At 43.4% G+C, this 14,817-nt stretch overlaps 1 protein-coding gene across 1 annotated transcript in view; it reads right to left on the minus strand.

Moving 5' to 3' along the window:
- Nucleotides 1–14,331: 14,331 nt before the first annotated feature.
- Nucleotides 14,332–14,817, minus strand: part of LOC104405883 (T-box transcription factor TBX15-like) — a gene marked incomplete at its 5' end in the record, with an annotated part of 830 nt that continues 344 nt past the window's right edge. Inside the window, 1 exon segment of the mRNA XM_010014722.1 lies at nucleotides 14,332–14,817. This exon segment is cut by the window's right edge and continues 19 nt beyond it. Coding sequence (XP_010013024.1) covers nucleotides 14,363–14,817 — 455 coding nt within the window.

The raw sequence follows: 14,817 nt of genomic DNA on the forward strand, positions 1-14,817 counted from the left end.
CCTGGATTTGCCACTTTTATCCTTCATAAGAAATTCAACAAGTCACATGCATATAGCAATGAAGAACCATCACAGAAATGGACAGCATGTTACATGGTAAATATTGACTATTATATGCAGCAGATAACTGTCACACTCTTTATGTTTTCTCTCTCTCTTCCTCTCTTCATTATTCTATCTCAACAGCCAGCCCCATTTCTGCTTTCTTCCATCTGGCAGCTCTCAGAATAATCTCACCCACCTGTTAAATGAGAGAACGTCAAGTTAAATTTACAGCAGGGCCTGGAAACAGGATGCTACAGAAAAGTATTTTAATTAAAATCCTCTAATTGAATGCATGCTTCCTTGTGAAAAGGGAGCTGCCAAGAAGGGCCTGATGTCACCACCTCTACCCCCATTTGCCACAAAAGGAGGGCAATTGAAACCAGCTCTGAATTGGAAAGAGGAAAAGGCATTTCCAGGGAGTTTTCCAGGGTCACCCTTGCAATGCTGTTAGATGGTTCATGGGAGTTTTACCCCTCTACTAGAATCAGAGCTGAAGATGGTACAACAGCTTTGCTACTGCTGTTCAGGCACTTTGCAGAGTAATAAGCTGTCATCTGTGTGTAAAGATGGAGCAATATCTATGTGAAACCTGAGCTCTAGATAGAAATTCAGCAAAAATGAAGCCTGCCTCTGATGTGGAGATCACCATTGCACCAACTGTCCTGGGAACGCTTCGTGCTCTGCTTTGCTAGGCAATCAAGTGGTTTTAAGACCTGGTTTACTGCAGTTGTTGGAATATATGCATGATGGAGAGCAACGGTTTGATACAGAAAGGAAGATGGAAAGACACAGCAAGAGACAAATGCCTGAGGTTCCCATTCAGAGACTCTGGATGACCAAGTCTGGTGCTTGTGAATGGGGCAGTGGACCCCTATCTGACACACTGTCAGCCTGAAATCTGCTGCAGAATATTAAATGCGGCATTAAACTGCAATTGTCCAGTAACTGCACAGCACGTGGAGAGAGGAATAACAGACTGGGTATGTTCAAACAAATAAGAGCAGGAGCCAGGAGGAAGTATTTGGGGAAAGAGGGAATTAGCAAGTGCTGTAGAACTGCGTCACTGCAATGTAACTCTAACTCTTCTAAATACTATGCAAATCCATCAACACTAAATACTTCCTGTAAGCATGAAACCTCTGACTTTTCTTTCCTTGTTAGACAGTAGTTAACTGTTATGAAAAGAGAGCTACAGAGAATAAAATGCACAGTACATGCCACTATCTAAAGACATAGTACTATTACTAACAATTCACAACATCCTGCAATATTAACAAGCTTTTCCATTAAGTTGCCCACAACACATGGAGGAAAGTTTGTCACCACCGCATTCCTGTGCCTCCAGGCTGGTAAAGGTCATTTCCCGAGAGCCTCAGGTCACAGTGCAGAAAGGTTCCTGACACCCTCAGGTGTTTGCCAGCCCTCTTTCCTTGACAACAGAGAATCCTTTCATAAAACACATTCATTTTATGTTTCAATATTTTTATGCTTCGTTGGCTGATTTAGAAATTGGAAAATCTTACACCCCCTCTTGAGAAATCTGGCAGGCATGTTTGGCTCATGCTGGGAAAGCAAAGCTAGTGGCAAACCCTCCAGCCTTTGCTGAAATCTAAAAGAGACAGTCCAAGTGCTAAAGCTATTTTGAACACCCTTCGAGAATGCTGGGGACTCAAGCATGAAAGAAATAAGACTTAGGGAAGGGTAAATTTTTCTTTCCACAGCAAATCCTGGGGTGCAAGAGTGACTTCCAAATCAATAGTACAGCTCCTCAAAACAGTATGTAGCTCAAAACCAGCTTTTTGAATCTCAACTACATACTTGTCAAAAGGAGAGTAAGCTTATCAAGAGCTCTGAGAAACTGTTGTTGAGTGCAGAAATGGTTTGCACACCAGAAGTAGCATTTGCCTATGCTTCAGCAATTCACATCACCAAAAAGTGTTCTGGAAAATGCTCAAGCATTGCTTTGGTGCTAAGGAACAGAGCTGGTGGACCAGCAGCACAGAGACAGTGCTGCAGGTGTTGGGAGGCCATGAGTAGGGACAGGGGTTGCAAAGAAGCTCCTTGGTAAAGGATCTTGGAAAAGAACTGTTGATAGTAGAGATTACTCTGCCAGGCAGAGCTCAAAATAAATAGTTATATGTACATAACATCTTATGCAACCCAGGATAATGGAAACATCCCATAAATGCTTACCATGTTTATTAAAGAAACGCCTGGTGAAGATGCTCCACTGTATGAAGAACAATTCTAGTGTTGAACTAGTGCACAAAAATGGAGAAATGCCCTTGAGAAACTGAAAGTTTCTGTAGCAACGTTGTTTTATAGCTGCATTAACCACAGTGCTCTACAAAAGGTATTAAATGAGCATGGAAGTAAGCTTCAGATCTTCAGCTGATAAAACATTTCTGTGGTTTGCAAAATTTGCGTTTTGCTTCCTGCTAAAAAAAAAACCCAAAAAAAAAAAAAAAAAAACCAAACAAAAAAAACCTGGGAAGTTTGCAGGCATGCAATGAAATATTGACATTCTGCCTAAGATCCTCCGAGTAATCCACAGCACCAGGAGTGTTCAGCCATTCACTTAATTTGGACCATATGAACCTTATGAGTCATTTTCTAGCAATCAGAAGGTAACAGTTCAAAAGCAAGAGACAGCAAAATATAGTTAGTGCCATATTACAAGCCTTGCCCTGTATACACACAGAGTGCCAGGAATATCCAGTCCTGCCCAGTTGTTATCAGGCTGTTAAGCTGATATATAAAAGACAGTGAGAAGTGTTGTCACTTGCAGAAGGGATCAACAAGGCTGACTGAGCTCCAGAGCAGTGACTATAAGTAGGAGAGTCAGTGTCGTTTTAAAGGAAGTTTTAAAAACAGAATAGAAGACAGGAAAGAAAATAAAAAGCAGAGATTCAGAGAGCAAGGCTGAAAGGAACTTTTTTGCCACTATTTAGCCTTTCCCTAATGCTCATGGTGTGGAAAAGCTAAATGTGAGCAGTAACAGAGACTATAAGACCAGGATGTTGTTTTGATGAAGCAAACACTCACCTAGTTCAAGTAGTGCCCAGTGGAGTAACTGTAAGGAGAAGTGAGTTAGGTCAATGCAGGATTGGTTTGGATCTCCTATTAAAGCTCAGCCCTGTGCTGCAGTTGACCCCCAAAAGCGGGGTGATGGCAATGAAAGGGCTTCCAGTTGGTAGATGCTCGTAAGAGACAAGCCCTGCCAGCATGCAGTGATGCTGTCAGGCTGCCTTCTTGTGGCTTTTGGCAGCCTCAGTAATTGCAGCCAGAGCCTGAGAAAGTTGTGGCAACTGAGCTTGCCATTCACTTCTCAAAGCTGTCACTCCAAGTTGGGTGTGAGGCCAAGCTGTGTGGCCAGAGCCCTGAGTGGGTGTGAGAAGCTGGCCCTGACTTCTGTCAGCCTATATGTGCTCTCTGGGGACACAGCTCCAGTTTTTAACACCACCAGCCTGGTACATCTCACTGCTCCACTGGCCATTTTAAGGAAAATGTTCATCACATGTATTAGTTACAAAGAAAAAAGTAAAGTCCAAACCACTCAGGTTAATAGCATTGCTACTGGCACATTCTAGAGCTTAAGGCACATCTGAGTCATCACCATTAGCTAAATGAGTGTGATATTTTTATTGAGGGAGTGTTGCATTTTGAAGATATTAAGACTTTCAGTGGAGGAACCCATCTAGTGTGAATGTATCTCTGGGGATACCACAGCGTCAGGTGTGAACTGCAAACCAGAAAAATGGGTGTTCCAGAAGAGCCTGGTGAGGCCCTGGAAGGTACCCACATTGTGGATGATCTGTGTACACCATTCAAGGGCCTGCTTGGAAATGAAAGTCTCCAAGTTCCATACAGCCGCAACTGGATCTGTGCCCACCATTAGAAGGTGCTTGAACAAGGTCTGGAGAGTGCACAAGCACTTTCTAGCTGAGCAGTTGCTTACGTTTCTCCCAGGAGTGGGTGCAAGCTCCAGAGGAGTGTGCTGGTCCCATCATTCTCACCTACAGCTGTAGCCACCCTTCCTTTTGCTAGTCCAGGACCACATCCCAGAAGAGTGTGACAATGTAAGAGAGGATCCCAGGTGCTGTTCAGAGTAAAGGTTTGACTTTATCCCTAGCAAAAGAGACAAAGAGCTGTAATGAAGCCTGCATATGCTGGAAATACTGTCACATGCTGTAATTTCCCAGATGTGTGGAGCTGAGCTGTGTCACTGGGTCCTGGGAATATCTTCAGTTTTCTTTGTGCTTTTTATAGGTGACGAAAGCTGGGTGCTCCCAATCCCATCCTTGCCCTCAGAAACTCTTTTTCCAAGTTGACTGTCTGCTCGGACCCCAGACTTGCTCCTAGACAGTTGTAGCCGAGAGCAGAGAAGCAGCATGAGCCAGAGTGGGCTAAGCCTCCAACTGAGACAGACTGAACACACCGAGATCCCAGGCTCATGCTGTTGTTCTCAACCAGTTCATTCCACCTGTCTGCTTCTCTCTTAGCTGAGCCTTGAACTAACAGCTCCAGAGAAAAGCAAGAATGGTGAATCACAGTGTTTCGGAAGGGCTGTATAACTGAGGTAGTACATTGTATACTCCACCACCAATGTTCGTGTTTGTTGCCATTTGTCATAATCAGCTGGTAAATGTTCCCAACCTTATATCAAGCAGCTGGAAGGGGTATCAAAAAAGTCCTCCCCACTTTTAGCAGTGTTACTCCCTTAAGGCTTGGTGTACTCTAGAAAATGCATTCAAACTGGGATTTCCGGGAACAAATCCTCACCCTTCCTGGAAACCCAGTATGCACAGCCTATCCCAAAACCGCTAAAACTTACCTGCCTTGAGCCATGCACTGAGTTGTTTGAGCCCATAGCTAGTCCAGGGAAGGGAAGATATCCTACCCCAGGCACTACTAATCCAAGAGTCAGTACCACTCCAGTAACTCCTTCTCCACTGAGACTGACACTGGTTTAAGCATCATTTAACAAAACATGTGGCTTTCATTGCTTTCACCTATTTTGTCATTTTAGTGCCCAAAGAGACATTTTCCCAAGTCTTGACATATATGTGATTGTTTCAAGTTCAAAATACAGCTGTCAATCCTGCATAAAACATGGGCCCCCTTTCCTGTTCTTCCCCTCCCTAAAGAGGGAAAGGTTGCTGTCTCTCTGCTTTTCCCCCTCTCCCTTGCATCCTTTCCAATCTCTCCAAGGCTCTTCCTTTGCCTTTCTCACAATTTACTTTACTGCTGTGCTCTCCTGTCTCCTCTCCAGCCCTTTGCCATCTACATCCTCACACTGGACCATTCTGCCCTCTCTTGCTATGCCTCACATTTCTCTGTGGTCCCTCAAGCTCACCAATGTCACCTGCTTTGCTTTTGACCTCTTCTTTCTTGCACCCTGGACTGTCCTTTGTGTCCCCAAGCTTTGACCTTAGGTAACTACAGCTCCCCATGTCACTCTTACTCCCTACTCTTGCTCTCCAGGCTCTCCTTAATTCCCTTCTAAGAAGCTGCCCCTTCCTTCTGCCTTTGTAGGCTCATTCTCCTCTTAGAGGCCTTCATTTCTAGGAGCATCCAGCCTGTGAAAGACTACTGACATCTTGGCTGAGGGCTGACTCAGTCCAAAGTTACTGGGAGTGACTGCTCTGTTGGTCAAGATTCTGATAGAGAATGTTTGAAGATGGAGCTGGTTTGGATACTGTTGATTTCTGTCAGCAGATCTGAGGGAAAAATATCAGTATTGGATAATTCAAGACTCATTAGGCATGGTCCTCTCTCTTGTTTGTTTCTTGGGCTCCCTGCTTTCTCCTCAAGGTTGTTCACCATTTCCTCTCTCCTCAGTGACTTTTGCTTTTCTTATTTCTTATCACTTTTTTCCTCCTGCTCATGTTACAATGGGGGGTAAAATAACTAAATTGAAAACAAGTGAGAAAATAGTGAGTCTCAAAAAATACCCTCCATGCAATCACAGGTATAGAAAAAGCTGATCTTGAAGTGAGTGTACAAATCACAGAGAAAGACTCAAAACCAAACTGCATGTGAAACTGCAAATGGGGTAGCGGGGGGAGCAAAAGGAAAATGCATGACAAATCCATATGAAGTGTCCCAGACAGCTTTTGTCTGCACAGAAATGGTTTTATGGGTTTCTCTGCAGAAAAAGGAACAAAAAAAATTAAGGAGTTGGGTTCAAAAGATCAAGTTGCATTTTCATTGATCTCAGACTTGTAAGAGCTGCCCCATCAATCACAGTTGCTTAAAAATTCCTATTAATGGCCTCAAATGCTGGGGCTGCCCATATGGTTCATCTTTGTAACATTTGGGCATCTCCCTGGGAGCAGTGTGAGATCTGTCAGTGTCAGAGCTAGACACTCTGCGCTCATCCCTACATTCCTGCAAGTGGTGTAAGCAAAATAGATATAACTCCAAGTCTGAGGAGCAATATCTGTTCCAGGACAGAAGTAGCAGCAGAAGATGAGACAATAATAAAAAATTAATTATTTAGCTGTCAGATATACCGGGGACAATCCTTATGGGTCCCATCCAACTCAAAATAGTCTATGATTCTGAGTTGTGACAGAGGAGGTAGGAACCATCGGTAAGGCCAGGAGGACCTTTGAGTTGCCAGGGGTTTTCTGCAGAGAAATCTGCAATGAAAGAATATTCACAATCCCTACTCCCTTCATGTTCTTGATGTGTCCCCAAATGGGTCACAATTTATTAAAAAATGGGAAATATCCAATTAAACAAGGCCAAAGCAGTGTCGGAGAGTGATAATTTCCTCTCCAGGTGGGCTGAGAGTTAAATAGGATGCAAAGCTTAGGTGCTGCTCACACTGGGCCAGAGATGAGCAACGGTCCACCTCCTGAGGTCTGAGCAGATGCAGCACTAGAAAAGCCATGTGCTGCAGAAGCAGGAGTAAAGCTGAGATGTCAATGGTGTCAGCCCTGCCTCTTTAGAAAGCCAACCTCCTGCAGCAAAGGGCTTGCAAGCAGGATTAAACTTGTTGAACTGGGGTCTGTCACATCCTGCATGTGCAAGGACCCTCTCCTGCTTCTCATCAGCCTTTGTAAACACACACACACACACACGCACACAATTCCACTACAGTCAAGCTGTTTACAAGGAACACATGCTGAATTTCAGTGCACATTCACTATTTCACACATTTTCATCTAGTCTCCTTTTCCTCAAAAGCTTATGCTTTATAGTTTTGAGGGGGAAAGGAAGGTTGCCTGTGTTTTCTGGATGTCTTTTTCTTGCTGATTCTATGAAGTTTCTCTCTTTGTAGCTTCAAGAAATGACTGATTATTTTCTCTTGGCCAGTTTGATCCTGCTTTGTGCTCACAGGAGCAAGAATGCTTTTTCTGGTGGCTGCCTCAGGATGCCGGCAAGATGCCATAGTCTGTGAAATAAGAAATGGTGACCTCATGAATAGGGGGAGGGAAAAGAGAGGGAGAGACTGAATTTTTTGTTTTCTACATTTAAATCCCATCAGGCTTTATGTTTTCATTTCAAATTCTTTCCAAAATACTGTATCTATTTTCCTCCAAGATGCTATGACCAAAATGACTTTACGCTTTGCTTCCACTGATTATTTTTCTAAATAGAAAAATTATTTGTCTTCAAAAGGATTTAAAACTCATCCAACAAAAAGCACCCAGAAATAAAATAAAAAACATGGCAAGATGTGCTGTAGAAACAGGCAAGTCACAAAAGAGTTAAAGTGCCTTATATGTGGCCAAGTTAAATAAGACCTGGAGGGACACATGGATTTTCCCCAGCACCCCCTGAACACTGGGGTGTGGGCTCATGAAATGCCTGGGAGGCAGAGTTGGCCCCCATTGTGTCTTGTTTAATTTGGCTGCATGAAGCACTCACTTTTTCTAATTTGGCTTTTCCTGCAGCTCTCACCTTCTTTTAACGTAAATGTCCTTCACATTTTCAACATGCCTTTTGCCCAGCCCTCCTTACCATATTGTTTGGACAACTGTCTATTTTTCTGTGTGCACCTACACGAAGCTGCTGGCATAGGGCTGTGTTTGTCCACACACGGAGGGAGAGTAAAACCAAACTGAAGAGCACCGTCGGCACAAGCACTGTGTTTCCAGGGGTGCACTTTTCAGCTCTGCATGCTGGTAAGGACCCAGCAATTGTGCCCTGGAGATTCCTACTGGCCAGCAGCAGGGCTGCTCTGGAGCACATGCAACGGTGTGCAATTCCTGCATGTGCAGCATTTTCAGCATCTGCTGGAAACTCTTTCACCTCTGCCTTGCCACGCATCAGTGATAAAATGCTGAGCTTGGTCCCACTAAGCCTGCATGCCTGGGTGAGGTTTCAACAGCAGCGTGAGAAATATAGCTCAAACTACCTATGCTTGGTGGTGTCAGTCATCACACAGCATGTTCTTCTCCCCATCTGACTTGAATTTTGAAGGTATAAATCGAGCAATGTTACCTTTAATATAGTACCAAATTGGCAAAGATGGGGACCAGTGATTACAGTCTTGCAATAAATGGAGCAGAGACTGGTGTAGGGTATGTATGGCTAAGGGTAAGTCTTTTGTTCAGTTTACTGTCTGTAAAATAGGGCTACACTGCCTGGACCAGCAAGGAAGGTACAGGGATTACACAGTTATTCTCTAGTTCTTTGGCCATGGAAGTCAGAGGAAATCTTTTCAAGTACTATCACAAAGAGGAGGTTGTAGGTATTTTTCTGGCTATATAAAGCACCAAAAGTTCTCTCAAAAATTAATCAACATAAAATAGAATTTGATGGGAAATCTGAAATCACGTTTTGTTGCTATATGAAAGTATTTATTTAGATATAAATGCCCAAGTTTACTGAAAAGCAGTCGTCTCATTCTCACACTGAAGGAGATTAGTCTTCACTTGCATCATTATAAATATATTCACCCTAAAGCATCTACCTGTCTAAAACGGCAGGGCCCAAAGTGGGTGAGAAAAATGTTGGAATGGAAGAAATGCCAACTGCTGAGACCAGACTGGAAGGTTGTGGGGGTGCATCTGTCCATGTCACTGAAGACTGTCTGGTTGAACACCAGCAGCCAGTAACATTTTTCTTTCCATTATTGCCGTGCAAAATAAATAAATAAATAAATAATAATAAAAAAAAAGCTCTAGAAGGAAATCTGAAAAAGTGCAGCGAGAAGCCAGTGAAGCCAGGAAATGGAAATGAATGGCGGGACACTTTGGGATTGTTACAGGCATCTCTGGTTCAGTAAGATCTGCTGGGCTGCTGCTTTGCTGGCCTGGGAGATACATTAGAAGGTGGTATTCAGAAATTATAAATAATCTCATTACAAGGCAGCTGTAAGCATTCTAGAAAACATGGGTAAAAGTAGTGGAGAACTGAATCAAAGAACCACCCAGTGGTACAATTGTGGCAACAGCTGAAGAGAGAAAAAAAGCCCATAGATATTATGGATGGATGAACCTAGAGAATATTTTAGGTTTGGATTCAAGTTCAATTGAAATTGTGAGCTCCGTTCTTGCCTCGTAGGGACAACTCATGGATGCTCTATGTTGCTCCCTTTGTTGCAGATCTGTTGGACTTAGAAATAGAAAATAGCATTAACACTGGGCATGTAGTCCACAGTCCACCCAGGACTTCTCCTGCAGGACTTGACTTTTCTTTAGAGCTGTGACTCTCTTCCACAGCAAAATTCAGTTTGTCAAGCTACTTTATTTGCTATTCCCCTTGAATTTCACTTTTCTTGCTTTATCTTCTCTTCACAGCTTGTTGCATATGATAAGTAAATCATTGGTGAAACTCAGTGTCAAAGGGTGTCAAACTGCTCTGAACATGTCATATTGATTTGTACATGACTATGACTGCATTTCATACATATTGATCATTGATGCCAATACGAGTCTACCAACTTAGATCTGAAAGAGATGGACATTGGCAGATCCCTTCACATCAGGTATCACAGCACACTAATACTCTCACAAGATGAATATGACCTGGATATTAAAAAGAAGAAGGCAAAGAACTAAGGCTGTTGAACCTTCACTTCATCTTCTGGCTTTCTTTTCACTGCTGATAATGCATTGGCTTTTAGATGGGTCTTTATATGCTTCAGGAATCACAGGTATTGAGCTTTCACCTTGAGATCTTGGTTAATTACCCACCATAAATCTTGGGTGACATTGCTGCACATGGTCTTCTCCTTCCTCATTTTGTGGAGCTTGCTAGTAAAGCTTGGCTTCTTCTTGGGATTACAGTAAGAAAAGTGGCATACACAGTGTGCTGTAGTCTGGCTGCCATTCTCCAGTTACTGGATTGCAGGTTTTCTGCTGTCGAGTCATTCGTGCTGTGATTTTGGTGAAAGCAATACATTCTTCAGTGTTTACCAGTTTCGCTGCTGTGGTCATGTCCCTGGCTAGCAGCACAAGCCATTCTTTTAATCCTTGCTCTCATGTTCCTCTAGTGTTTTTACACACACATCTGCGTTCATACTTCTTTCTAACTTATCTTAATATTTCTGTATACAGGACTTTGCTTAGCAACATAACATAAACCATGTGGTACGGTGCTGGACTTGTTTTGGACGGATGGTAGGCTGTACTTCAGTTTATGCTGGGTTAATTGCACTGCAACACTGTTCCAGCTTTACTGGGAGGGGTGGGTGCAGGTAATTACATCATTTCTCCAATCATTGGACTACATTATCTATTTAATATAACAAACCGACTGCAGTTTTCCTTCAGGCCTGTTCCTGGGCCAGTTACACCGGTTTAAAATGCAACTGTATTACTGTGCCATTACACAACTGGACATTAAGAGAAATGCCATAAACCAGCTCAGGCAGGAGAGGAACATGGGGCCATGTCATGCCTCCCACCACCCCCTGATTCTTACAAAGAAAACACTTGGAGAGTGGTGGGTGCTGCAGCATGTCCCTAGGGCTGTCATCTGTGTAGTCTGGAGGGAAAAACCCTTCCCAGGCACAGGCACCTTCAGTGAGAATGACTACAGGCAGACTGTCTTTTTGGCTGAACCAGCGCCACCCTGCCCATCATCCTAAGAGAAGGGCTGATGCTCTATGCTCTCAGCCCTGCTTGGGCCAGCACTGTATCTCTGCAGTACTGCTGCACCCAGTCAGCTGGAAAACAGTCCCCTGAGGAGTATACAGTGCTGAATGCTCAAGGGGACACATGAACGAGCAGAGCCTAGGACTGCTTGTGAAAGCATCAGAGAGGAGCCCTATCTCAGCAGAGAAGTACATTATCTACCTAAATGTCAGAGCTTCCAAAATGCGTAACAAATTTAGAACGTTACTGGAATAAGGACAGCATTTTCAACCAGTGTAAAATCATACAGGCTTCTAATCCTTCTCCCACACAGCATGCAATGAGTTCCAAATCGAGTCGGAAAAAGACAAGATCAGTGCTCCAGAGAGACTGCTGATGGACTGTCAGTGTAACTTTCACATGAAGTCACATTTGCGTACTTACAACTTTACATCTTGGGATGGAGAAGCCTCTCTCAGGCTGGTTTTCCTGCTCTTTTTCAGTCTTGATGCTGAATATTCTGATCCTGAATAAACAAAACACTTAAACATATGCTAAGATGAAGGAATGACTACCTAACTTACTAAGCTCTCTCATTTAACATGTGTGTCATAAGAACTAAATAAATATGCCTGTAAATATGGTCAATAAATATTCACCCTAAGGTAAATAAGTTTCATACTGGAAGCAATTGGATGGAGTAAGGGCTTGGTTGGATCAGGGACAGGGTGCTCAACACCTCAAAAGATCACATTGCTGAAGAGCCTAGGTGACAATTTCAAAGCTTTTCCCCATGGATTCCTACTAAAATGCATGGAAACTGGGATTCCAGTTCTTCACACTAACGTTGAAGCACGTGCCCTACACCTGTGTTTTGCTTTCTTCAGTGACTGTTTCTTGTGACAATTTTTGACAAAATTCATTTTCTTGTTTTAATCAAGATAAGAAACATGTATTTTGATACTGAGAATTAGTTTGATTTTGTTGACTCTCATTCTCTTCTTAGCTGAAATACAGGCTCACTAATCAAGAATTAAACAGAATAAATAAGAAAGAGAAATCTAATGCAGAAAGCCATGAGAAGGAAATACTGGCTCACACAACACACTATTAACCTGTAGAAATCATTGCCATAGGATGGAGTTGACTCCAATAGCACAGAAAACCTCAAAACACAGACTGAAGAATATTTCTGAAAAATTCTGAAAGGACTTCAGAAAGGCTATAAAACTCCCTGTTTCAGAGTTAAAAACAGGGGTAAAGGGAAGACAACAAGGGGAGGGACAGATTCTCTCTCATCCATAGTCACTCTAACCCTTTTTGGCAGGATCTATGGCTAGACACAGTAAAAGCCAGAACACAGTCATACAGACTAGGCACACAACTGGAAAGTTGTAAACTCTGCAGCCATAACTTACTTACATCCAGTTTTGAAGGGGCTTCAGCTTCCCCACTGCTTTCATTGTTAATGTCTCAATCTCATATTAGAAACGTAGTAATGTAGTGCAAATGAAAAACTGACACAACATACCCCAAAACGACATTTAAAAATGAGAAACACATTATGCTGTTATTTGCAAATATTTTCTACATTGCCTGTGAAAAACTGTCCTGAAGAGCTTTTTGTTAGGCTTTAACAATCAAAATAACAACTCTAGCTGTCCACAAGACACCCTTTCTGCGAAGGGAAGCACCTTACAAATCCCAAGCACTCAATTCCTGAAGTTTCTGAAGAAGACAGAAGTTTTGTTTGTATTGTAATACTGCCTGGACTTCACAATTTAACACCGCGTCTTCATTTCCTCTGTTGTGCAAACATGCAGGACAGTGTTTGGAAATGTCTGTGTCCAGAAGATCACCGAGAAAGTCTTATAGACAGAGAAAAACACAGAGGGAACAATTGCAAAGATTTATTTAGCGCATTCTGTGCTTGGCACTTAGAAACAGAGTTCCGTGCATAGGGCAAATCTTTATACACCTTTTTCTTCATACATATTTTACATACCATTTTTATTGCCCTCTTTTATATTCATAATATTGAATCCCCCACTAGGCATATAAATACATTTATCTACAACACCTCACAACAAATCTCAATAATATTTGTTTTCTGTTACTTGGTATTTGCATTTTCACACAACTTAAATGCATAACTTGCACCAAGCTACAGTTGTTTTCTTATTTTTAAAGGACTTGAAGAAAAAAAAAAGAGGAAAAAAAACAGAAAAGAAAGATGTCAAAAGGCAATGATCTATTTGGTTAAACAGAGATCATGTGGCAGACGGGAGGTTGGCAAATAATTGACCTCACTGTTACTGAAATGCTAATGGTTTTCTATGGCAAATCTTGCATGCAAGGCCAGCTGCACTTCTGTAGAACAGAGCTCTCTTTTCTCATTGCTCTTCCCCGTGAGCTCAGTCTGTACAGTTTCCTCCCATTGGGTTGAGTGCTATGGCACACACATTCCCCACAAAGGCTGTCATCCGTTTTGTTTTGGTGCATCACTTTGGGTCACATCCACAGGAGCTGAGCTCCCTTCTCCCCCATGCATCTTTCCGAAGAGCAGTCCCTGCTTATGTCTGAGACTCACTTGTGAGTTAAACCTTTTCTTTCTCTTCTTTCTCTCCCACGTCCATCTACAGGCTGGGTACTGGTAAGCCTGACCATCGCAAAGAAACTGCTAGTCCATGGTGAAAATGCAGAAACCTCTTTGAGAGATGAAGATCCAGCACAGCAGCACCATTCCTGTGCTACAGTGGCAGAAGGACCCAAGGGCCACTGTTCACTTCAGTGATGGGCTGAGTCACTCCAGCAGTGAGGAGTGGTCACAGAAGGGGAAGGTCTTTAAAGCTATGGGTAGTGCAGCTTCAGAAGATGAAGCCTTGGGAAGACTGCCTTTCTTCAACACCCAGAGGAGGCAGCACAGGGGCATGGCTCCCTTCACACTGAAAGCTCACACTAGCTGAGAGTTAATGCATAAACCGTATATTCAGATGCTTCTCTCCAGCTTCTCATTAAAGTCATGCCCTTCTCTCTGCAATGTCCAGAAAGAGCAGACACTCCATGCCAGGTCTGGAGGCCCTGGAGTACAACAAGCTGCGATGGCTGTCAGTCGAGGCTTTCCACAAGGTTCTGTGGCACATACCTAGATGACTTGTGTTCTTATTTATCATAACAATACTAGTTCCACTACAAGTTTGAAGGCAAAAAGGTATTTGGATGGGTTTATCCCTGGAAACGACGAAGGTCCAGATGCCTTCGATGCCAAGGATAGGCATGGCTTGTTAGACCATGTGCACAGACATTTGTGAGGAGGAGCCCTGAACCGCACCGTACTGTCTGTTGTCACAGGCGTTGGCTGCCTGCTGGTTGCTGGAGGGAGGGCTGATCATGTGCATCCCGTGATCCATCCCTGTGGAAAGGTATTGCCTCTCTCCAAAGGCCCCACTGGATGGGGAAGAGCAGAGTAAAGTGCTTTGGGAGGTGGTGAGTTTCTCCGGGCTCGCCGCCAGCCTGGGGGAAGCAGGGAAATTGTATCCATAGAGGTTGTAAGGGTTGTGCAGGGAGAAGGCATTGTAGGAGCTCTGCTGCATGTGGCCACCACCGAACATGTGTGAAGAGGAGGAGGTGGAGGCAGGATTGCCTGCTTGCATGACATACTGGAACTGGGAGCTGGGGAAGGATCCCAGCTGGCCGCTGTACGCCTCCATCTTGCTGTTGCTGGGCAGGGAGGAAGGAG

The sequence above is a fragment of the Nestor notabilis genome, unplaced genomic scaffold (assembly GCF_000696875.1).
Source record: "Nestor notabilis isolate BGI_N333 unplaced genomic scaffold, ASM69687v1 scaffold11605, whole genome shotgun sequence".
NCBI classification, from domain to species: domain Eukaryota; kingdom Metazoa; phylum Chordata; class Aves; order Psittaciformes; family Psittacidae; genus Nestor; species Nestor notabilis.